General features: G+C 33.1%; 1 protein-coding gene across 1 annotated transcript; it reads left to right on the top strand.

Annotated features, from left to right (window-relative positions):
• Positions 1 to 12167: 12167 nt before the first annotated feature.
• Positions 12168 to 18735, top strand: LOC134259400 (BTB/POZ domain-containing protein 6-like). Its single transcript, XM_062741984.1, has 3 exons — positions 12168 to 12685; positions 17249 to 17505; positions 17623 to 18735. Exons 2-3 carry the CDS (start codon positions 17261 to 17263, stop codon positions 18599 to 18601), a joined length of 1224 nt encoding a protein of 407 aa, XP_062597968.1. The 5' UTR covers positions 12168 to 12685; positions 17249 to 17260; the 3' UTR covers positions 18602 to 18735.
• Positions 18736 to 26141: the final 7406 nt, after the last annotated feature.

The following is a 26141-nucleotide window of genomic DNA, read 5'->3' as shown; positions in this document are numbered from 1 at the left end:
AAAAACAGCGACGTCTGGATACATAAGAAATTGGGTCATCATTGAATGATAGCCTTCTTTCGTTTCTGATCATTTCAAATTTTATGAAGAATGTGTCATTTTTTAAATGCATACTATTGTTGAATTTCGAATACTAGTAAAAATGAGAGAAATGACCAGTGGAAAATTACTACATGACTAATAATGTTGACAATAAGAAAGCTAAAATAATCTCGTTTGTCATTATGTTTATTTGTTAGCGGGGAGTGCCCACTCCTTCATGGCACCTGATCCTTTCTCTGGTGTTAAGAGGGTATGTGCTTACTCTGCTCCTGATTGGTAATGTTTGTATGGATTTTTAAATTTGAATAAAATATATGGGGATCATGAAAAAAAATCAAACTCAAAAGTCCATTCAACAATTCAACACTTGGAGCTGATCAAACACGGACCTCTAAAACATCAGAGGTGGGATCAGATGCCGTGGAGGAAAGAGCATCCCCTTTCGACCGAACACAACCGCCATGTGCTCCTTGTCGTTGTTATGAATATTGTTTTCCATATATCCGTTAGTAATAAATCATCCACATCCAAATTTGAAATAGATTTGTCCGACTCTGTGGTATTTTTTATTTTACGTTCATTGGGATACGTTGAGTCGACGTATAAATGTGGGTTATTATTGTTCATGGTTTAATAGTCATCGATATGTAAAAGCATGTGTTATCTTCTTTTCCTCTAAAAGATTTTTATTTTATTCCGTTTTAGCGTTTCAGATAATTAAAAAAAATAGTTTTGTGGTTTTTTTCTTTTGTGAAAATGGATCTCCATACAATGAATCCCAAAATAAAGCTGTAATAACTATTTTCATACCTGTCATCCTACTTGTGTGTCCCTGTAAGTCAAACTAACACAGAATTACTTCTCCGATATGAAATGGTGTCTTGAAAGTTGAAAATAATATTCTGATAGAAGAATTTCGCTTTAATTATCTATATAATAAAGGAAAAAGAGAGGACAGGAATATTTTGGGGGGGATATTTTTGGTCATTTTTGTTTTACTCTATTCTATTTTATTTCTTTATTTTTTTTTTTTGTACAGTGCGGAGGATTTTGTGTCCTTGCTCATAAAAAGGCGGAAATATCCATGTGACCTAGAGAAAATAGGAATTCTCTTACTATAAGGATGGAACTTTTTAATTTTAGAAACTATTATGCAAAATTGCTAAGAGATAGGAAGTGTTAGCTGCAGATCTGTAGCTCTCCGAAAAAAAAAATATTGATAGACCGGAGAGCTACAGTGCTACCCATTGAAAAAACTGTATATTTATTGTGCACAAAAAGTGCGCTCGATTCTTGATTATTTTTCCAAATTCTTACCTCAATTGCAAAAACTGGAAAATTTAAAAAAATTACTCTCTCCTCTTTCAAGTTCTCTCGTAGTTGACATCTTAACGAAGCATACTGGACCGAATTATCTTTGAAACCAAATTGGCAGTAAAAATAAGCGAAATGTCCGATGATTGCTATGTCTGAAGGCCAGGAGGACTATTAACAACAATTATGAGGAATGTTTTGTTGTGGGAAGAGTCAAAGAATATGTTAGGAACACACGATAAGTAATAATTTGAGATTACAGCTTTAAAAACCTGGAGAAATAAATCGAGAACCGAGAGCGTTTTTTTGCGCAATAAATATACAGTTTTTTCAATGTGTGGCCTTGTAGCTCTCCGGTCTATCAATATATATTTTTTCGGAGAGCTACAGATCTGCAACTAAGGAAGTGTATAATCGGGTTTTCCTAATAATTCCTACTGTTGTCTGAGAGCTTTTTTTATATGAAGAAAATTTGTATCCTTGAAACGACGATATTTTGCCAATCATTCTTTGTTTTGTTTTGTTTTGAAGATATTTTATTGACAATATGTCAAAGGGATCATTCTTTGATTTCAGGAAGATTATATTTAGGAATTCCACTCATAGATTCTACATACTAGTATCCTTCATATACTGTCAGGCACAGAAATGGATAAATTGTAGTCATTTATCAAACTGAGTTCTAATCAAATCAAAGTATTGAAAATGTGATTTTTTTGATAGCATGAGATTTTCAAAAACTAATTCTCACAGACTTCAAATAATCTAAATATAACTTTTAATTTGTTCAGTTCATATTTAAGACAGTTGTTTTGTATGACTTTTATACATTCAATACTTTTATTTTTTTTAATCTTATTTCTACAACCCCCTAGACATAACACAGCGAAGCAAAGTTTGGTGTAATTTCTTCTTTCCTGGAAATATAAATAAATTTTGTTTGTGTTTATGTGTGTATTGTGCCCAATTATGACTCTCTAAAAATTGAAATATAACATAGGTCACATTAGGATCTTAGATCAAGATGCCCATAGTGTCCCATAATCTGTGATGCAATATTATCTTGAATGTTTTATTACCCCGTATACTATATACTTATTACACATAGATTGATTGAAGGAATACACATAATTGTATACGGCAATTTGTCGAGATCAAAGCATGATTTTGAAATGATTCCCTTTCCAATAATTTGTAGCCTACGAATTTCACATCATATGTACATAAATAAAGAATGAAAAGATTTCTATAGATTTTTTTTGGGATCATTTTCCGCCAGGCTAATAGTCAGTTGCTGAGACTACTGATAGCCTTATAATTGATAACTTCAACATTTTGTAATAACTTATAAATTTTATATCTACTATATAGGTGGCAAATTCTTTAGAAAGTTTTAAAATCAAATGCACAATGTTCAAGGGTGTAAATATATTGTATTTTATGTGTTTGCAACTATGATAGACCGAATTGTCAATAGTGTATAACCTATACAATTTACAAAAAGCAAATTTATTTTGACCATTTTATTAGAGTTAATGTTTATATTAGAATTCTCTGATTGATAACTCAACAATTTCAGTTTTGGAAAAATACCTCGATAATACGTTAATTTAGGTGAAAAGATAAAATGTTAAAATTCAGCAAAAAAATTGTTTTAGGGGGCCGACTGGGGTTTCTATTGCGCAATATTTCGCAAATTATAGTAAAATGAAGCGTATTTACTGTTTTAAATCATTTTTCTCACTTAATCATGTTTTTTAGATACGATCTAGAGATTATCGGTTGAAAACTTTGAATACAATTTTATATATAACTGATTTTTAAAACGATTTTTATTGATAGGTAGATTGACGTCGTAAAAATGTGTTTTTGACTTTATGATAAAGTGAAGTTCTTGAAGAAAGGGTTACAAAAATGATATAAAAGAAAAAGTAATAAATAAATGAAATTACTCAACATATATTATAGTTTGAGCAAAAAAAATCTGTTGTAGTATTTGTATAAGTCCCTTTAAAGTGCGAAAAATTGGCATTTTTCTATATAATCCTATAGTAAATGTACCTGTATTTTGAGATCGAGTTTGACAATCGAGTTTAACCTGGTTTAAATGAATGCAAGAAGCAACTATCTGATACGAATACATGTACATGTAAAATTTTGAATTAAGTTTCACATGTGAATGCCACAAGAAAACATTTCTGATATGTTAAAATTTCTTTACAAAAAACTAAAAGCTAGTTTTGAAACTGACATCTCTAGCATTAGTACCATCTTAATTTAACAGCTGAGTTTGAATTTCAGTATTCTTGTGACTTAATCTTATTGTGATGCTCTCTAATTAACCCTCAAGGAAATAACAAACTTTTAAATGCATGTTAAAGTAACAGAATGAGTAATGTTAATGTAAGTAAAACAAATAGGTTAAACATCATTAATTACGCAGTACAGATAAGGCAGCACATGAAAAAAAATATGGTAGTGAGGTCAAAATGAAGTCTGACGTCATGACAGTTGTTCCGCCCTGGTTGATCCATATATGGATTAAGGATTTACGAGAATATGAGGACATAATTTCGGAAAAGATTGGGAAAATGAGACAATCTGCACCAGCTCCGTAGAACCATCACTGTAATTTCAGGCCATGTATGAATGCGCATTTAGGTTCATGAGTAGATCTTCAATATGTAGACATGCTTTTGTTAACAAAAATTACTTTTGTAATCAAAGAAAAAAAAAACCCGAGTGTGTGCATATTCATTTAGATGCATTTTCACAGTCAGTAAACAATTGTAATGCAGTGCCTTGTGTGTGCCCCCCCCCCCGCCCATCCTCATGCTTAGTTACACACTTTTTAAAATTATTAAAATTTCATTGAACTAAATATATACTGAGTTCTTGTCAATTAGATCATTTTCTTTAAGACAATATGTGAAGTAATGGAGGTCATCAATAACACAAATTTAAACTTAATTAAATTAGATGTTTTCATTGTTTGAGTCAATGATTCACTAGCCCTCAACAAGTAACGATGTTGTCTTTTGACACACAAACATGCTACACAATATAAAAAATATCAGTATCATTATGTTGAAAACTTCATATTCATTTTTATGCGAGATATGCTTCTTAAAATTCAGTTATTTAGCAATGCCCATTCTTTAAGAAAAACACCTTAAAGTCCTTTAACGTGCCAAATGTCATCTATTTCTACAGAATTGAAAAATGAAGACATGTATGATTCGATATATCTCGTGCAAAAACATGTGAAATTGTGTAAACTGCGCTCTAAAAAATGATGTACGTTAAAGACTTTTTTTATAAGGTTAAAGTTAAAATTGATTATCATTGCAGTTTTATTTATATTATAACTATTTAATAAACTTTTTATCCCAACAAAAGTAACGACCATTGTTAATAAGTCTTGCATTTATTTTTTTTTTATCTCTTAAAAAATTAGAACCAAACAAACAAAAGAGCACGTGGAATATTTTGAATATATATATATATATATATATATATATATATATATATATATATATATATATATATATATATATATATATATATATATATATATATATATTGTTACGTTTTACAAAGTGTACCTGTGAAATTCGGGTTAACTCTTGTTTACAAGTTTGGAATATATGGAACTTGAACCCGATGTTTATAAACTCCGTAAATAATTGTCAATGAACAGTTAACGAAAGAAATTAACAATAATTGATTTAATGACTTTATTAATTTAACATGTATAATTTAATGACAATTTTGTGTATTTTGTACGTTTTATATGGGTACAACGTTATTTATTTTGTAGGTAAGTTTGATGGTTAAAACCCGCTAACTTATAGTATTGATTGCATTGATTGTGACGTAATAGGTATCTGATTGTCACTTACGTCATCATAACAACTTTTGTCTATATAAACCAGCTGTTTTGAGTTTAGACTTCAGTCGGCTGTGGGGAGTGACTCAGAGCACACAGCCTTCCCTGGTAAGGGAAAAGTGACCTAAGTCACTTTGGGGAACGACTCCGTATACTTCGGTTATAAGACGGTACCAAGTCTATGTATAAGAAACCATTAAGGGAACCAAGTTATTAGGGACGTCCTGGATTGACCATCGGTTGGTCACCTTTTTGTTAACCAAATAACGTTGTACCAACCAAGTTACAGTGTACCAATTTTGTGTGTTTATGAGTGGACCATTTGATCATCTTAATAAATGTTATAAACTTTAAACAAGTGTTATTCCTAACAAACATTATTTAAAGTGACTAAAAATTGGTCATCACGTCAATCAAAGAAGTAACCAAAAGTTGGTCATTACGTCAACTAAATAAGTGACCAAAAGTTGGTCATTACGTCAACCAAAGAAGTGACCAAAAGTTGGTCATTACGTCAACCAAAGAAGTGACCAAAAGTTGGTCATAACGTCAACCAAACAAGTGACCAAAAGTTGGTGATTCCGTTAATCAATTAAGTGACCAAAAGTTGGTAATTCCATTAACCAATTAAGTGACCAAAAATTGGTCATTAACCATTACATAAACTGTGACCAACGGAACCATCAAATCTCGACCAAGTGACAAGAAAACTAATAGCGGCCCACGAGTTTATTACACGATACCCTCGGTCTCGTTACATTGGTGGCAGCGGTGGGATCCGCTATTCTGTGAAGTGTGAACCTAAACTATTACAAAGATGTCGAGGAACGAAAAATTGGTTGAGGAAAGTGACCATAATACAGAACCAAAAGAACTACAGTTTATTGATGGTACTCCAAGCAAAGAAGTTCTTTTGCGGGTTAATAACAACGACCAGATAGGAGACGGCAGCGCAGTCAACACATGTACCAACGACAGTCTACACATAATTCTACAAGAATTAAAAATGTTGAAGTCCCAGATGAACCAATTACAATCTCAAGTGAGACCAACGAGTGCTAATGACAAATATGTAAACCAAAATTGCGTGCAGTCCGGTAATAGTACTACGTCTGAAGATGACCAAATGTGCAGTGAACATCGAACATACAGAAATACGTCTCTACAAAATTCATGTGATGAAGTTCGTAATTATGAACATACAAGGACAAGTTGGTCAAACCCGACGGTACCACAAAGTTATACTACCAATGCTAGGGTCTACGAATTTCAGCCGACCATGCGCAATTTCGATTACGATGTACCAAATTATGGTCACACAAGACAAGCTCATGACCACGGATTCAGACATACCCTGGAACCTAAAGGGAGAAAACCAGCTACGTTCGATGGTACCATGAACTGGAACGGCTATATAGTGCATTTCGACCTGATCGCCCAATTGAACCACTGGAATGAGGAAACAAAGGCATTAGAGTTAGTTACCAGTCTACGCGGCCCAGCATTAAGCGTTTTGAGTGACCTACTACCAGAATATCGGTATAATTTTCGTCACCTTGTTACCGCACTAGCAGCAAGATTTGACCCAGAAAATCAAACAGAAATCTACAAGACGCAACTAAAGAGCCGAATACGGAAGAAAAACGAAACGATCACAGAATTAATGCAAGACATAAAGCGACTTACGAGGATGTCATACCCGAACGCACCCCTAAGTTTCCGCGACCAGATAACCAAAGATTCGTTCATCGGAAGTTTAAACGACCAAAAAATGGAATGGGCAGTGTTTCAAGGAAAAGCTATAGACCTAGAAGATGCAGTGCGACTGGCATTGGAGTATGAAGCCTTTCAACAAGCACGGGGAAGACGAAATAAAGTTGCAGTACGTATGCAGACAGAGGAACCAGCATATACCGACAGGAATAATGACGAAACCGACCTAGTAACCATGATTAACCAAAACACAGATAAGAAGTTTTACAAGAAAGGTCCCTGTTTTTACTGTAAGAAAAATGGTCACATCAAAAGAGAATGCAGGTTACTTCAACGGCACCTAAAAAGTGAAAAAGACAGAAACCAAAGAAAACCAGAGTACGTAAAGGACGTGACGACCAGAGAACCTGAGAACCAGGGAAACGCACAGTAGTTGACGTCGGCGGCCAAACGTCAACTACAAAACAGAAAAGGCCACATGTTTTTGGGATAAAGAACTCAAATACTCGCAGTACCAACTTATTAACAATTGATGTGCTTGTTAACAATGTAAAAATTAATTGTGTCATTGACACGGGTTCAGTTATAACAGTTATCCACCCAAAGAAATATTACGAGATAGAAAGATGTGTGAGACCTAAATTATATCCAAGCCGTAGTAACTTACAAATGGCAAACGGTGATTTAGTTGTACCAGAAGGTCAGGCTGAACTTCAAATTGGTATTGATGGTGAAGTTACGGAACATAAAGTGGTCGTCGCTGACGTTGAGTCACATATGATTTTAGGTCTTGATTTTCTGAAACAGCATAATTGTCAATTGAATTTGGGTGAAGGAACTCTTACATTCGGAAAGAATAAATTACCATGTGACCTCAAGACTGAACACAATCCTGTGTTCAACATTTCCGTACAAGAAGCTGTACAACCTGATAATGGTGACCGACGACCATGTGAACCTTGTGACAAGAAGGAGACAAACGACGCTGAGAAACATACCAGAGACTGTACCGTTGGTGAAGCAAAGAAGAATCCACCTAGGGCAGCCAGATCTACAGGAAAACCGGGTCAGTATTTAGTTAGGAAATCACTGGAACAAGTGGACATCGACATCCTTGGTCCTTTACCATGGACCAAGAAGGGTAACAAGGACGTTGTTACCAGTTCAGATTATTGCACCCGATGGATACAAGCAACCAAGAACCAGAAACGAAAGTATGGCACAAAGTCAAACCAGATTCAGTACACCCCTGGACAATGTGTGTGGATTGCGTCAAAGTCAAGGACCAAAGGAAGATGTCCTAAACTGAACGTTCATTGGAATGGGCCTTACACCGTGTTACGTGCTGTGTCCGATTCGGTATTCAAAGTGAGAAAGTCTGCAGCAGAGAAACCAAAATATGTGCATCATAACCAGATGAAGCTGTTTCGTGGTGAGGCAGATGACATTATATCCGTGTAACGCGTATCTCGAAAGACTTTACCAGTGGACTTGTATTAGTCATTGATAAAATACCCCGAAACGAGGACGTTTCGACTTAAGAAGGGGGTAATGTTACGTTTTACAAAGTGTACCTGTGAAATTCGGGTTAACTCTTGTTTACAAGTTTGGAATATATGGAACTTGAACCCGATGTTTATAAACTCCGTAAATAATTGTCAATGAACAGTTAACGAAAGAAATTAACAATAATCGATTTAATGACTTTATTAATTTAACATGTATAATTTAATGACAATTTTGTGTATTTTGTACGTTTTATATGGGTACAACGTTATTTATTTTGTAGGTAAGTTTGATGGTTAAAACCCGCTAACTTATAGTATTGATTGCATTGATTGTGACGTAATAGGTATCTGATTGTCTCTTACGTCATCATAACAACTTTTGTCTATATAAACCAGCTGTTTTGTGTGTAGACTTCAGTCGGCTGTGGGGAGCGACTCGGAGCACACAGCCTTCCCTGGTAAGGGAAAAGTGACCTAAGTCACTTTGGGGAACGACTCCGTATACTTCGGTTATAAGACGGTACCAAGTCTATGTATACGAAACCATTAAGGGAACCAAGTTATTAGGGACGTCCTGGATTGACCATCGGTTGGTCACCTTTTTGTTAACCAAATAACGTTGTACCAACCAAGTTACAGTGTACCAATTTTGTGTGTTTATGAGTGGACCATTTGATCATCTTAATAAATGTTATAAACTTTAAACAAGTGTTATTCCTAACAAACATTATTTAATGTGACTAAAAATTGGTCATCACGTCAACCAAAGAAGTAACCAAAAGTTGGTCATTACGTCAACTAAATAAGTGACCAAAAGTTGGTCATTACGTCAACCAAAGAAGTGACCAAAAGTTGGTCATTACGTCAACCAAAGAAGTGACCAAAAGTTGGTCATTACGTCAACCAAAGAAGTGACCAAAAGTTGGTCATAACGTCAACCAAACAAGTGACCAAAAGTTGGTAATTCCGTTAATCAATTAAGTGACCAAAAGTTGGTAATTCCATTAAACCAATTAAGTGACCAAAAACTGGTCATTAACCATTACATAAACTGTGACCAACGGAACCATCAAATCTCGACCAAGTGACCAGAAAACTAATAGCGGCCCACGAGTTTATTACACGATACCCTCGGTCTCGTTACAATATATATATATATATATATATATATATATATATATATATATATATATATATATATATATATAAGCACATTTTACAACAACTCTTAAACTAACATAACTGCCCAAAGTAAAGAAATATTAATATAGAAAGCACAAAGAAATTCACTTTTACATGGATACCCACTTCCGCCCCAGCCCGGGGTTGAAATCTCGACCTTCGGAATCTGTCTCCTAGCAGTGCAGGAACAGCGCGCTAGACCGCTCGGCTATCTAGGCAAGTCAAAAAACTTGCTTTCGATGCCGATGGAATTCTCGCGGCGCTGCCCTACACTACACGGTCATTGAGAATAGAAGTGAGATACAGTTATTTGGACATTAGTTTTTAACAGAGGATTATTACCAATACATGTTGTAATGAAATTAATTATTATTTATAAAGCACATTTTACAACAACTCTTAAACTAACATAACTGCCCAAAGTGAAGAAATATTAATATAGAAAGCACAAAGAAATTCACTTTTACATGGATACCCACTTCCGCCCCAGCCCGGGGTTGAACTCTCGACCTTCGGAATCTGTCTCCTAGCAGTGCAGGAACAGCGCGCTAGACCGCTCGGCTATCTAGGCAAGTCAAAAAACTTGCTTTCGATGCCGATGGAATTCTCGCGGCGCTGCCCTACACTACACGGTCATTGAGAATAGAAGTGAGATACAGTTATTTGGACATTAGTTTTTAACAGAGGATTGTTACCAATACATGTTGTAATGAAATTAATTATTATTTATAAAGCACATTTTACAACAACTCTTAAACTAACATAACTGCCCAAAGTGAAGAAATATTAATATAGAAAGCACAAAGAAATTCACTTTTACATGGATACCCACTTCCGCCCCAGCCCGGGGTTGAACTCTCGACCTTCGGAATCTGTCTCCTAGCAGTGCAGGAACAGCGCGCTAGACCGCTCGGCTATCTAGGCAAGTCAAAAAACTTGCTTTCGATGCCGATGGAATTCTCGCGGCGCTGCCCTACACTACACGGTCATTGAGAATAGAAGTGAGATACAGTTATTTGGACATTAGTTTTTAACAGAGGATTGTTACCAATACATGTTGTAATGAAATTAATTATTATTTATAAAGCACATTTTACAACAACTGTTGTTGTTGTAGGTGTTGTAAAGCTGCTAGGAAACAGATTCCGAAGGTCGAGAGTTCAACCCCGGGCTGGGGCGGAAGTGGGTATCCATGTAAAAGTGAATTTCTTTGTGCTTTCTATATATATATATATATATATATATATATATATATATATATATATATATATATATATATATATATATATATATATATATATACACTAAAAATGACCAACGACACGAACAATAAAAATTGTCAAATTTTCGGGACGCCCTGTCCCTTCCTCAGGACAAAGAAAAAAGTTAAAAAGTCATAAGAACAAAGGAAAAAGAGAAACAAAAACAACTAGCACTACTACTAAACTACTAAACACTAGATATTTACATACATAATTACATGTTGAGTTGGAAATTTTAAAGAACACTAATAAAGAAAGAAATTCGGACCGCTATGAAATGCGTCCAGTCTATTGGGTATACTCGGGTGAAGTGCGATTTACATAATTGAACGAATTAATTATGCTAATTAATTACAACAATCAGTAAATCGTACATTATTTCATTCTCTCAAAATGGCGTAACTTTACTTAATAAAGAATAATGAAAGAAAAATCATGTAGTGGGGATATTTAATCATATGAATTGTGATCTATGATGATGATTCTAAGGACTCGATCTCACTCTTCAATTGTCCTAACTTGTGGATATCCCAAGAAAGACAGAGTGACATCAATTGTTTAGAACATCTCCTTGTAATAACGTCCCAGCGTTCCTGAAAGCGTTTGGAGATTGGCCCTATGTTAAGCGTAACGTTTATCTTGAAACCTTTTGGTATAATGTCACACTCCAAGTAGGTCTGTTAATTTGAGACCTGTTGCTCGGTTTTTATTGATTTTTGGTGTTCTTTCATCAGAATTTTGAATGTTGGGTTATCTTTAATAGACATATTTGAAAAGAAATTACAATTGCCAAAATGATAAGACTTTGTTTTCTTTTTCTTTAGTAGAATCATAGAATCCTATCCCCAAAAATGGTTTATTAAATGTGAATATTTTCATGTAGTTAAGTTAAATTCTCACATGTTACATATGAAATAATGATAAATACAAAAAAGGATATTTATACCACCATATATTCCAACTGAAGTCTTTAACACTACACTTTAAACATTACACAGAACAACAACAGGATTAATTATCACATTTCAGCAGTTTTTCCGGTCGATTAAGAAAGGTAGTAAATTAACGTTTGTTTTGAATTGCATTTCATGCATGCTTAATTGATACCTTTTTGTTTATTGATTTGTAAGTTTACTCGAGGAAACCCAGAACAAAGAAAGAGCAAACGTTCAAGTAAAATTTAACTTACTTTAAAAAAAACAGCTCTATCCATTTCTTACAATTTGAGCGCTTTGATATGCTTTTACTTAATCTTTGAATGAATTTAAAGTTATTTAATAGCTATGCCCAAAATATCCCATAGGGGCACACTATATAAATCAGTAAAATTGAGGCGCAGTATAACCCTAAAAGAACAAACATTTTCCCGTAGCTTCAAAAATAGGTAACTTTTCAGTTTTTCAGGTAAAAATATTTCATCGATCATAAACAATGGTCTAGTTTGTGACCTAAGCGCAGCATGGTCAGATGCGTAATAGTCCAAGGTGTACGTGAGGTGCATCGTTTAAAGCTTATTTTTAAAATTCTTACAAGAGGAATTTTATGACATTTGAACAATTTGTATATCGATGTTTACTACGCACATATATGTTAAGCGTGATTTTATGGCATATTGATTGTTTCTTACCTGTTTGTTTATATTTTCAGGTCTATAAATTGTTATTTAGAGGGAATGATGAGTACGTGGTATTTATTCTTCCTTCTCTGTTTACTATGCAGTGTCTAACTTTGGGTTTTTTCAACCGGGGTGTTATTTACATTGCGCGAACGTAGAGGTAAGTAATTATATCATCATGATCATGTGTACTTTTTCTTTGCAATGAAATAATTTTCAATGCAAATTTTTATTTAATTCTTTCTCCTTCATATCGAAACCTTAAGCATAAGCGATCTCCACTTTATGATTTTCAAACTAATACCGAGGAACATTAACTGGCAAAATTGGAAATATACAGCTTACGTCATTTCTATCTGTTACAATCAAAACATTCAGTGATAGACAATGAAATTGGCGGGTACAATTCGACGCGGACGTTTGGAAAACATGGGATTGAAATTGCAGATCGAAATTCATTTTCAATCTACCTCGGCTACGCTAGAAGGCACATTATTTAAGGAATGAAGCTATTTTCAACTTATGTTATACGATATGACATAACTTGGGGCAGTTTACGCTTTATAAACCGCGAAGCGGTTTATAAAAAAAGCGTAAACTGCCCCAAGTTATATTATATCGTATAACATAAGTTGAAATAAGCTTGATTCCTTATAATTTAATTTCAGTGTAGACAATGAGACAATTTTTCCTCCGGAGAAATGGTTTCAAATATAGCATAATTTTAAAGTAACATTAAGCGGAGTCATACTTTTTGACGTAACTCATTGTGACGTAGGTAAGTTATGTTATCCAAAATATTATATGTTCCTCTGAATGATTCAGCCAATGAAATTGCTTGATACAAGTGAAATTAAATTATTACTGATTGACCCAGAAGACAAATAATTTTAATTTTGGTACAGTTTGAATTTTTTTGTCCAGTGTTTTAAATGAATAAATATTTAAGGGACAAATATTTAATTTTTGTTGTGTAAATATATGTATATCTTTGTGTTGGTGGTGGTAGTGGTGGGGAGGGGGAGGGGGCGATTTTCAAATAAAGTTGTCCGACAGTTTTCAGTGAGAATAAGTATAAAACTCAAGCGCTCTTATAATCCTAGAAATAAAATATATTTTCATGTTAAGCCATGACCTGACTCGACAATTTTTTACCCCCCCCCCCTTTCTAGAATCAAATATCTCCTGAAAAATATATTGTCTTGTATGATCTTTAGCGTTCTTAAAATTATAAGCTAAAACTCATATTAATGTGAACCTCAAACAGTATGCATTTGGGAGTTAAAATATAGTTGATTTTTGGATCGTACATTCACTCTTTGCTTTGAAAACAGCTCAGGTGGATTGAAAATGAATTTTGATCTGCAATTTCAATCCCATGTTTTCCAAACGTCCGGGTCGAATTGTACCCGCTCATTTCGTTGTCTATCACTGAATGTTTTGATTGTAACAGATAGAAACGACGTAAGCTGTATATTTCAAATATTGCCAGTTAATGTTCCGCGGTCTTAGATAGCTCGAGAGAGAGAGAGAGAGAGACTCAATAGCATAATGCAAATAAGTTAGTTTTAAAAATATATCAAATATGAAATATTTTTGTCACAATTAAAGAGTTACTTCTCTTTACTTATGGCCTTCATCATCTTCAGTAACTCAAATAAGTCATCTTTAAGGATATCCGATCCTCAGTCAGGAAGGATAACTCCAAAAATTGATATTTAATTTAATATTATTTTTTTTCATGCAACAATTTTCATATTATTCATCTTTATAAGATTCAAGGTTGTTGGAAGTCTTAGAAAAGGTTTTATGAAAGATGGCATTTGTACCCTATAAAAGGGAAAAAATTACACTTTTAGAGAAATAAGATTTTCTTGAATCCAGCTTAGATACCAATGCTTATCAGCATGATATGAATATAAGTTATGTCAGTGTTATTTATTAACCTATTTACATTATGCCTCTGATTGGTATATGTTTCTCTTTTCAAGCCTTTATTAAGTGGTAACTAACTCGGGTTTACTTGGTTATCAATGACAACATGAGGAAAAAACTATACAGCGCTCCAAGGTAAGTTATCATCTGCATGAATGGTGATGAAATGATACATAGGAAGATAACGAACAGTATTCCAGATCAAAAGTCTATAAAACAATGCAAAATAGCAGAGCAAGCACGGACTTCCTAAACATCGGAGGTAGAATTAGATGCCATGGATGAGTGAGCATTCCCTGCCGACCGGTCACACCCGCCATGTGCTCCTTGCCATGATCGGGAAATAGCGAAAAAATCCGTCATCAATTCATTAGTATAATTAATGGACTAATACTTCTTATGAAAAACGTCAGTCAGCTTTTGACTCAATTGACTGAATGATATTCTCATTGACTCAAGGATATTCTCAAATTGTAAATTGTGTTCAATTGTTTATTATTTTTCTCATCATCTTTGGGGTTCTTGTACTAGTCTTTGAGAAAGACAGCTAGAATTAGGTTTTGTCCAATAAAATCTCAATGTATTTTGATACAAGATTTCAACAGTCTTAGAATAAGGTTTTAATGGTTTCTTTAACAGATATTACAGTGTACTACTCAAACTTTGAAAAAATATAAGTTGTTTAACCTTTTTTAAATCTCCAGAGGACAGAAAGAGGCATTTTTTCCAAAACTTGAATCTACATTAACTGAGGTTGTTTCTATATGAATACCGGTAATAATGGCTTGATAATTTTAAATATATTTTTAATGTATTCCTATATAAAAAATAATTGATCGGTCATGGTGGCCCTGCCCTTACTCAGGGGTTATGATTTTTACAAACTTGCAACTAAAGCACACGTTAATATTTCCATGTGTCTTTTAACTGAAGATGCTTTTATAAACTATGATAACCATGTCTTTGCTGTCTTGGAAGATATTTTAAGATTCTTTTCTATCTTGAATCTGCACTACATGATGATACTTCAATTTCAATATTAATATTCATGAATGATCTTCTTGAGATGGTTTATAGAAAACAAATTCCTCGCCACCATGATTTTTCCATTTTTGAGAAAAATATTATATATTTGCTATATGATAAACGTGATGACTTTAAATTTTCTATCGTCAACTTCCCTTACTTATGCAGAAATATACCTTCCTCACCTTCATACGGAGTATATATATCTCAGTTGATTCGATACGCAAGAACATGCTCTACGTATGAACAATTTTAAAACGAGGTAAATTATTGACAAGCAAGTTGACGAAACAAGAATATCCGCAGTCTCGTTTAAAGTCATCATTTCGTAAGTTCTATGGTCGATACAATGACCTTGTCAGCAAATACAATTTATCATTGAGTCAAATGCTGACTGACGTTTTTCATACCAATTGTTAGTTCATTATTTATACACTGAATTGACGAGGGATTTTTTCCGTTATTTCCTGATAAAGACAAGGAGCACATGGAGGATGTGACTGGTCGGCAGGGGGATGCTTGCTCCTCTATGACACCTGATCCCACCTCTGATGTTAAGGGGGTCCGTGTTTGCTCTGTTCTTATTTTGTATTGTTTTATGGACTTTGAGATTGAATACTGTTCGTTATCTCCATATCCTTCATTCTAGAGATTTTTCCTACATGTTCATATGTAAACTTCCCCTTTCTAACTCAGTGATTATTAATATGTTCTTTTCAAAGACGCCGTTATTTATTTCATTGCTCTTTAATCATCTTCCCTTGAGAGAGGGTTTGGATCTTTATTTGAACATACTTTAACTTCCTTCACACAAGAATTCACTCAGCAAATTTTGGTTGAAATTAATTTATTCCATGGATTCTGGAATCAAATCGAAAATGTCAAACTTGGTACAAAGCATCCTTGGGTAAAAGGGAATTTAAATTGTTAAAATAAAGGACCAAGTTCCCTCACAAGGGGAGATAATCAAGAAAAGACAAAAATAGGGAGGGGTCATTAAAAAATCTTCTTCTCAAGAAACCACTAAGTCAGAAAAGCTGAAACTTATATGGAAGCATCCTGGGGTAGTGTAGATTCTAAATTGTTCAAATCATGACCCCCGGGGGAAGGCCGGGGCCACAATGGGAAATCAAAGTTTTACATAGAAATATATAGGAAAAATCTTTGAAAATCTTCTTCTCAAGAACCACTGGGCCAGAAAAGCTGAAACGTATGTGCACATGGAAGGATCCTTGGGTAGTGTAGATTTCAAAATGTCTAAATTATGATCAGTGGGGTAGGGTGGGGATGCATTATTTATTTCAAGGAGGAAATCTAGTAAAGAACAGAATGTTCAAAGCTTCTCAGGTGAGCGTTGTGGCCCATGGCCTCTTGTTTTTAGTGCAATCAATCTTCAATAATTTTGGTCAAAAGATAAAATATCACCCCTTTAAATAACATTTTCATGGACACTGAAAGATTATTTGGATATCATACTCTTAGGGAAGCAGATAGTAAAACGAACTTGTTTAGAATGCAAGGAGGATTAATAATTTCAACAACACAAAACGTGTAAATGGAAAATACGGATCTCAAAATAAGAAGTAAATCAATACTGTGTTGTGGTGACTGAACCAAGCACAAACATACTTAAAGATTTTTTCTTGGTTTTAACAAATAGACACAGGGTTTGATCAAAGGTTAATAATTAAATATCTTTGAAACTTGTGATTATCCTCATTGAACTCTTTTTTATCATACAGTCTTTTTAAATTTATTGTAGAAATAGTTCATAATGGAGGATTATGCCTGGCAGTGCGACAAAAGTCTAGCTGAGTGCTTGAAACACGTGTTCAATAATGAATTATTCTGTGACGTCACACTTTATGTGGGCTCAAGCATGGAGGCAGTCCACGCCCATAAACTGGTTCTCTGTTCTCGTAGCCCGGTATTTTATGCCTCATTTGAAGGCCCACTAGCTGAAAAGGGACGATTTGTTATTACAGATATCGAAAAAAAAACCTTTCAGCAATTTCTTCAGTATGACAAAAATCAGTTTATTACATAGAATCCGTTAATTCATACGAGATTTTTGCATCCAAATGTATGTTTTAAATATATAAATATAAAAGAAAATGTTTGTTTTGTTCCTTTCAGATATATTTACACAGATGATGTCCAATTAACGTACAAAAATGTCACATCTATTCTTTATATTGCGCGGAAATATTGTGTTGATAAATTAACTAAAAGGTGTGAAATATTCATGGAAGATAAAATTGACATCGAAAATGTTTGTGGGATACTGGAAGAGGCCCATACCTATGGATTAATAAACTTAAAAACCAAATGTGTGAAATTTTTAGTAACGAACATAAAAGGGGTCCTTTTATCAGAATCCTTTGGAAACATTTGTAGAGGCTGTTTGGGGACAATTCTTAGCATTGAAACTTTTAACATTAAGGAAGAGCTGTTATTTGAACATGCTCTATATTGGGCAGAAGCTGAATGCTCGCGGAAAGGCTTAGCAATAACTGATAAAAACAAGAAAATTATTTTGGGAGATGTTATAAGGTCAATAAGCTTCCCTGCCATGGATTCTGATTATTTTGAGAAAAAGGTAGCCAGCTCAGAATTGCTTGATGCTGACGAGGTCATCGACGTGTTTTTATATAATTTTCGCAGAAATGACGGTGAAAAGGGACAATCTATGTTTGAGACAGCTTCAAGAAATTACAGACAAGTTTTGAGATTTTGTAAAACCCTTCGAGAAAGACAGGCTTCTGATGATAAAAATGAAATAGCATTTGAATGCAGTGTTCCAGCAACTCTTCATGGCGTGTGTGTCTATACCCCAAAGGAGGAGTACGAGACTCAGGTGGTCTCTGTGGACGTGTTCGATCATGAGAAAGCAAGCATAGCCAGTGTGGATACCCACGTGTTTCAGCACTCACGTGATAAGATACACGAAGTGTTCCTAAATAGACCAGTACGACTGGTTCCAAATAAACGATATACAATAACCACTAGTAATTCCTACTGGGTTAAATCTTTCTATGGGACAAGAGGAAGGCAGTGTGTTTCATTTAGAAACGGAACAGTGACCTTTTACAACTCGGCCTTATCTGAGTTGTAAGACTCGGATTCTGATTATGAATACTGGTTAAATACTTCAGTAGACAAAGGACAAATACCCGGAATTTTGTTGTCTTGAAGCTCAATGAAGGCAGAGTTATGAAACTTTAATAACCGTTTTTACATTGTCAACAATCTATATTCTGCATATCACAAAGATCTGATTATGCTGACAAAAACTATATAATTCCACAAATAAATATTAACTTTTTCAAAGATAAATCCTATATCAAACTGTTTGAAAATTAAAGAAACAAGTGTAATATAATTGACATTTTTCACCATCCGAGATCGTTTTCTTCAAATTTATTGTGCCTACTTGTAGGAGAAATTATTAATTTTTTTTTTTGTAAACAGCTATGTTTTTTTTTATATATATCTATATTCAGGTGTTAACCATCGTAGACATAGTTTACATATTTAAACTAATTTTAGCTTACTTATGATAAGGATATGGAGATAACGAACAGTATTAAATATCAAAGTCCATAAAACAATACAAAATAGAGCAAACACGGGCCTCCGAAACGTAAGAGGTGGGATAAGGTGCCATGGGGGAAGTAAGCATTCCCTGCTGACCGGTCACACCCGCAATGTGCTCCCTGTCATGATCGCTAAATAACGAAAAAATCCGTTGTCAATTCAAAGTATAATAATTCTGGAGGATGCAGTACAATTCCTATAGTTGTAGCAAGTGTCGATGATTAGAATTTAACGCACTTGTCGTTTCATGTACATTCTTATATTGACAGCCTCGAGAAAAATGTGTACTGGAAGCTCGATAGGGACTCAAAAATGAGAAGACAAACCATTAGAAGGATATTTCAGACACTTTACACAAGATCTTTCAATCTAAAGACACAGAGAAAAACATTGTTAATTTACATTTTGGCCCATTAAATCAAATGATAGTTTATCACAACAACAGCTTTATCTTTTTAACTCTTTAAAGTTATTTTTTTAAATATATAGTAGCTGACATCTTGCTATCTGGAACGTCTTTGTAGTTTTGAGGATTAGTTTTACTTTTCCTTTTTATTACTTTACAGTTGACATTTTGCTTATCGGAATGTATTGTTCTGTCCTGAATTGTGTTTTCCTGTCATCTCTACAAAGCCTTTTTTAGTTTCATCAAACGCAATAGATGCTTCAAATGAAATAGACCGTCCTGATTCTTTGTATTTTTTCAGGTAGGAGCCGCCATGCCCGACGCCTTTGTCTCTACAGTATCAGTCCCCTTTATATCTGTAATATATATCCTTGTCATATTTTTTGCTGCCGTGGCGCTTCTCTGCCACCTCTTCCAAACTGAACTTGCATCTTAAAGTAAAAAGAAATGGTTTTACCTGTATGGAGTTAACGTTTCCGTAGTAGATTAACTACGCACTCAATACAAAAGAACATGTTCTATGTACAAACAATAGGTATATTAAACGATGTTTTGGTTTAAGCTATTGATTTAAACATAATTTATTGATCACAATCAATGGGATTGAACACAAGTTATGCCAACTTAGATTGTCCTCTCCAACACAAATAAAATGAAATTATTGAGGCTAATGAAAAACAATTTAATGTTAGCAAGCATAGCAACAGTTTCTATTTAATTCCTGTCATATAAGCATAAGCTTTTATTTAACAACTGAAGTAGAAGAAAGGAATTACATACTATTTAAATATAAACAAAATAATTTTGTTTAAGTGGTTTTCGAAAACCTAATATGTATCTTTTTATTAATTTTCAATAAAAAAAAATACAAATCCTGCAGCTGTGCTTTCATTCGCTTTTCCTGAAAATACATTTGAGATTTAATAATTTTTCTTCTAAAATGAGAAAAGAACAGTGATCGATGTCGTAAAAAATACAAACATTACAACATATGAGGATGACAATATTTCGAACCCTTTATCTTTTGCCTAGTGGGAGTACCCCCTGTCATACTTCCTTGAGCCCTATGCATTGATGGGCAAATTAAGTACATAAACAAAAGAGTAACAATTGGTCAGAAAAAATAAGTCAAAATACTATGTAATTGATAATGTATGCAAACATATAATAATTATAATGTAACAGTTACACTTACCAGACATTATTGTATATTACAGGAACGACACAGAAACAAGGAGTGAGAAACGATTGTTAGAGTGTGTCTTTCGAGAAATGAGTATATTATTTACAGGAAAACCTTTTAAAAGCTTCACAAACAACAATATCCTTATTAGTAAAGATAATCTTCATATCTTTACACTTAGGCGAGAGAGACATGATACAGCGGGAAGTGAACAAACCGCACTTTGCACAATGTCCTGTAATGAAATTCGTTTATTTCAAAAGAAAACCCGATCTTAGATATGTTTGATTGAAAGATAAAGAGACTAATCACTATTTGATGTTAATGTGATTTCATCTTGAAATGTATTGTGACAAATAAAGAAAAAGAAACTAAATGTAGCAAATTTAGAATTATCAGACTTAAATGAAATCTTTTTTTTTTTTTATTTTTTTTTTTATTTCAACACTTTCACATGTACATATAAAATAATTTTCATCATTTGGTACACAATAACATCGGGTCTACACACAATATAGAGTTATGTTTGTAGAACATGTAGAATGTGAAAGGTGTTTTGAAAAAAAAGACAAAGAAAAGGGGGAGGGGTCAGCAAGAAAAAAAAAACCTTTCTTCTGTTACAAATAATACAAAAAAATAAAAAATTCACTCAAATAAATTATAGGATGTACATGTATATATAAGCTTGTATATGTATCTCTGTTACTTACAATGTATCACAAATATTTTGCCAATGCCTTTCATATTCTTCATATTTACAATTCTTCATCAATAAAAATTTTTCAATCAAAATTCTATCTGTGATCCTCTTTAATACAGCTTCAGCATCTATTCTTGGAACATTCTTATATTTACTGGCAAAAATAAATTGTTTTACAATAAGTTTTAAAAGGTTTTGAAATTTATAAACATTCATATTTTCATATTTACCAAATAGTATTGCTTGTTTATCAAAACAACAATGAATATTAAACTTATTTAAAATCCATTCTTCAATAGTACACCAGAGTTCTTTTACATGGAAACATTCAACAAATAAATGATCAATTGTTTCTGTGTCACTTCTGCAGAAACTACATGCTGGAGAATCGATCAATTTTAGTCTAAAAAGATAATAATTAGTTGGGATGATCTATGTAAGATTTGAAACTGTAGCCATTGAAGTTTAGATTCTTGAGTTATTTTAAAAGGAAGTTCGAATATTTTAGTCCAGTCTGCCTCATCGAAGATAAATCTATTTTCTCTCCATTTTTTGATTGAGTTAACTGGCTCTTTCTTTTTACTTATAAATATGTTATACATATCCTTACAACCTTTATCATGTTTATAAAATACAAAAATGGAATTTGGAAGATGTGGTCCAATCAACTTAGCATTTTTAATTTCATCACAGTTTATATTTTTCAGTCTATCTAACACTGCTATTCTAAGACCATTATAATCAACAAAATTTGTTTTCACTTTCAAGTTTATTAATGAGTCGAGACTTATGAAACTACCCTCATTGTTAAAGAGGTCAGTAAGAAAAACAATGCCTTCATTAAAATAGTTTTTCCAAAAAAAAGATTTATTATTAATTTTAATCCTTGGATTATTCTATATATGTTCAAAGAGCACATGCCTGTCCTTTTCTTGATTTATTATAGTTAGCCTTGCCCAGCTTGACAGAACTTCTTTCCAAAAAACATTATTTAATCTTGTTGAGAGATTCAGAATATAATCAGAACCCCTTATCCAAAGATTGTTTATATCTAAAAAAAATTTTACCCAGTTTGCTTGTGAGTGAATAAGTCTTCTAATCCAACTTGATTTAAGGGCAGAAATGAATTCTGTATAATCAATCATTTTTAGACCTCCATATTTATAGTCCTGGATTATAACATTTTTCTTTACCTTGTGAGTTTTGCTACCCCAAAGAAAATAATACATTTCAGTCTCAAACATCTTCAAAAAGTCTGACTTAGGGTTTGGTAAAGTAAGAATTAAATGGTTTAATTTGGGTAATAATAAAGTTTTAATTACTGTTAACCTTCCAATTGGGGTAAGTTTCCATAAACTCCAATTACGTAACAAAGTTTTGATTTCATTTAGCTTTATGGAATAATTAAGATCAAGCATTTCATTCAAGTTTACTGAAAATTTTATTCCTAGAAGATCAAATATTGAATTTTCCCAGTCAAGCTTCCACCTTGAGTGATGAAATACATCCCTTGAAAATTTTTTACTTCCAATCCATATCATTTTAGTTTTTAAGAAATTTATCTTTAAGCCTGATATATTACCAAAATAATCTAATTCTCGGAGAATACCATCCATAGATCTTGGTGAACCATCTGAGATAAGAGAAGTATCATCAGCATATTGAGAGAGTTTATACTCTTCACCCTCAATTGTTATACCTTTTATATCTTGATTATTACGAATTAAGATTCCAAGAATTTCAGCACATAACAAAAAGAGATAAGGTGAGATCGGATCACCTTGTCTGCATCCTCGTTGGGGGAAAAGATAGTCTGAAGTAAATCCATTTTGTATAACACATGATTTAATACCATTATAGAAGGTTCTAATTCAATTTTTAAAAGAGGGTCCAAAATTAAAAAAGTCAAGGGTTTGATATATAAAGTTCCATGAGATTGTATCAAAAGCCTTTTCAAAGTCAATTAACATCAAAAGGCCAGGTATTTGATTATATTCTGTATAATGCATTATATCATATATCAGTCTAATATTCTCTCCAATAAATCTACCTTTTATAAATCCAGTTTGGTCTCTATTTATCAATTTGCCCAATTTAGTTTTCATTCGTTCTGCGATGCATCCTGATGCTATTTTATAAACAACATTTAAAAGACTAATGGGTCGCCAGTTTTTCAGAAATTGTTTTGGCTTTCCTCTTTTTGGGATACAAGTAATGATTCCTAATTTATTTGAGTCTGAGAATTGAAGTTTTTCATTTGAATTATTTATTGCTCTTGTAATAAAGGAGCCAATATCTTTCCAGAAAAATTTAAAAAATTCACATGTAAATCCATCCGGTCCTGGACTTTTGTCATTTTTCATTTGTTTTAAGAAGTTTAAAACTTCAAAGTTTGTTACAGGACCTTCCAGACTGTTTGATTCTTCTCTACTTAATTTGGGAATATCATAATCTTTAAGTCTATCATGAATATTTTCAGTATCTACATTTTCCCTTTTCTTATATAAGTTTTCATAGAAAGCTTTCGTTTCATTTAATATCTCGCTTTGGGAAGAAACAATTGATCCATTGTCCTTTTCTATTTTAGGTATTTGCTTACTTACATAGTTTCTTGATTCTAAACTTACAAAATACTTTGAGGGTTTTTCTCCCTCCTCAATCCATTTGACCTTTGACCTTATACATTGACCTTTAAATTTTATGTTCTTTATTTCTTCCACTTCTCTTTTCTTTTCTTCAAGTTCATTAATTAACTGATCTGTTAAATTCTGCTCTAATTCTAATATTTCTCTCTCTAACTGTTGTTCTCTTTCGAAAGTTTTCTTTTTTTTATATGTTGAAAATGAAATTGATTTTCCTCTTATTTCCATTAACAAAATATCAAGAAAGAGTTGGTCACTAATGGTGAGTTGAATAGTATCATTCTCGATGCAACTTATTTTTTCCATATTATATACTGGGCAAGAATATTGGATTTTAACATCCTTAATCTTACATTTTATTTGTTCAACATATTCTTTTTCATGCAACAGGGAATTATTGAATTTCCAGAAACCCTTTCCCTTTTTAAATTCATTTAATTTACAATGTAATAGAACTGGTGAATGATCAGAACAATAACTATTTTCAAACTTGACACATGGATTCATAGCTAGCATGGATTCTGTAATCAGGAAAAAGTCAAGTCTAGCTTGTTTGAGTGGATTTTTTCGTCTCCAGGTAAACCTTTTTAAAACTGGATTATCTTCACGAAATATGTCCTTAAGGTTTAAAACATCCATAAGCTTCATTACTTCAAGTCTTGATTTCGGATTATTTAAATTTTTGTAATTCATTGAATCCAAATCTTTATCAAAAACTAAATTAAAATCACCACCTATAACAATTTTATGAGAGGGATGAATCTCCTCTATTTCATGGACTAAACTTATGTAAAAATTAGGTGTGTCAGAGTTTGGACCATAAATATTTATTAGTAAAAAAGAGATATCCTCAATAAAGACATCCAGAATTAGAAAATTACCATCAGTATCCTTATATTCATTGACGATTTTTAATTCAAAGTTGTTGTTAAAGAGGATAGCGACTCCCCTTGAATTGGACTTGAATGAACTAAAAAATGCTTTATATCCCCACTGTGCTCTTATCATATTTTCATCTTTTTCTACAAAATGGGTATCTTGTAAAAAGTAAATATTGTAATTCTTAGCTTTTAAGTTCTTTAGCACATCTCTTCTTTTATGAATGTTACCAAGGCCTTGACAATTTACTGAGAGTATTTTTAGGCTATTATCATTATTATAATCCATAATATTCTTAAAAAAAGATGAAAACATTGCTGACCCCCTGATAGACAGAAACAGAAGAAAAAACAAAAATTAAAAAAGGTGTATATACAAAAATGTGTGGGTTGCCTGAGAATGCATGCCTTGTTGATTTTGAGAGTAGAAAGTTTATACCAAAAACACATTATAATTGATATTTCTTAAGAGTTAACATTAAACATCTCTTAAAAGAATGAGAATGGGTTTACAAGTGTAGGAAATACAATATACATGGTCTATTCTATTTGTAGAAAATATATGAATCTACCTAACAGGTTGTGAATTAAAATTTATTAATATATATTTTATTCTCTTATGAGGGAAACTACTACATGTGTAATGTAATCACAACTTGTCCGTCTTTTTAATTAATTAGGTTATGTATCTATAAGTAACCCAAAAAGACAATGTATACAGATCCCTATAAATTATGTGACATGTTGAGTAGAAAAATTAAACTTACATATCGCCTACAGTTGAGCTGATAAAAAGAATACACAACTCATTTCGGGAAATGCCATAAGGTAAGCAAGAACATAGTCTCGTTTACCACAGACTCTCGCTCTCGAGACTTGGGCCGAGCGAGAGTCTGGTCTGATTCCTATTTAATTTTTGTAACCAGTAGAGGTCGCTAAACCGGCTAACAAGATGGCGATTCCAATGAAAATACATATGAGAATTTACTTTTTAAACAAAGATATGTGCGTTTTTTGTTCCTTGTAAAGCAGACAGAGGTATTTTATTATAAAACCAGGTAAAATTAAAGGCGCAGCCTCTGACTTTTTAAAGAATACAGATCTTAGATTCGAAAAGAATGTGTCAGCCAATGAAAATCAATACCGATTTCTCGGTAAGCCTCGATTTGAAATTACAAAAATTAAATAGAAATCAGACCAGACTCTCGCTCGGCCCAAGTCTCGAGAGCGAGAGTCTGGGGTAAACGAG

This window comes from Saccostrea cucullata, unplaced genomic scaffold (assembly GCF_032062105.1).
Source record: "Saccostrea cucullata isolate Sc308-1 unplaced genomic scaffold, CSIRO_AGI_Scuc_v1 ctg5420, whole genome shotgun sequence".
Classification (NCBI taxonomy): Eukaryota; Metazoa; Mollusca; class Bivalvia; order Ostreida; family Ostreidae; genus Saccostrea; species Saccostrea cuccullata.
This window is presented reverse-complemented; position numbering and strand designations above follow the sequence as displayed.

Bases quoted from the DNA above. Each gene is read 5' to 3' on its own strand.
- LOC134259400 (XM_062741984.1), top strand. From the start codon at position 17,261: ATGGAGGATTATGCCTGGCAGTGCGACAAAAGTCTAGCTGAGTGCTTG. The intron at 17,506-17,622 runs GTATGACAAAAA...TGTTCCTTTCAG, and splicing joins ACCTTTCAGCAATTTCTTCA to ATATATTTACACAGATGATG.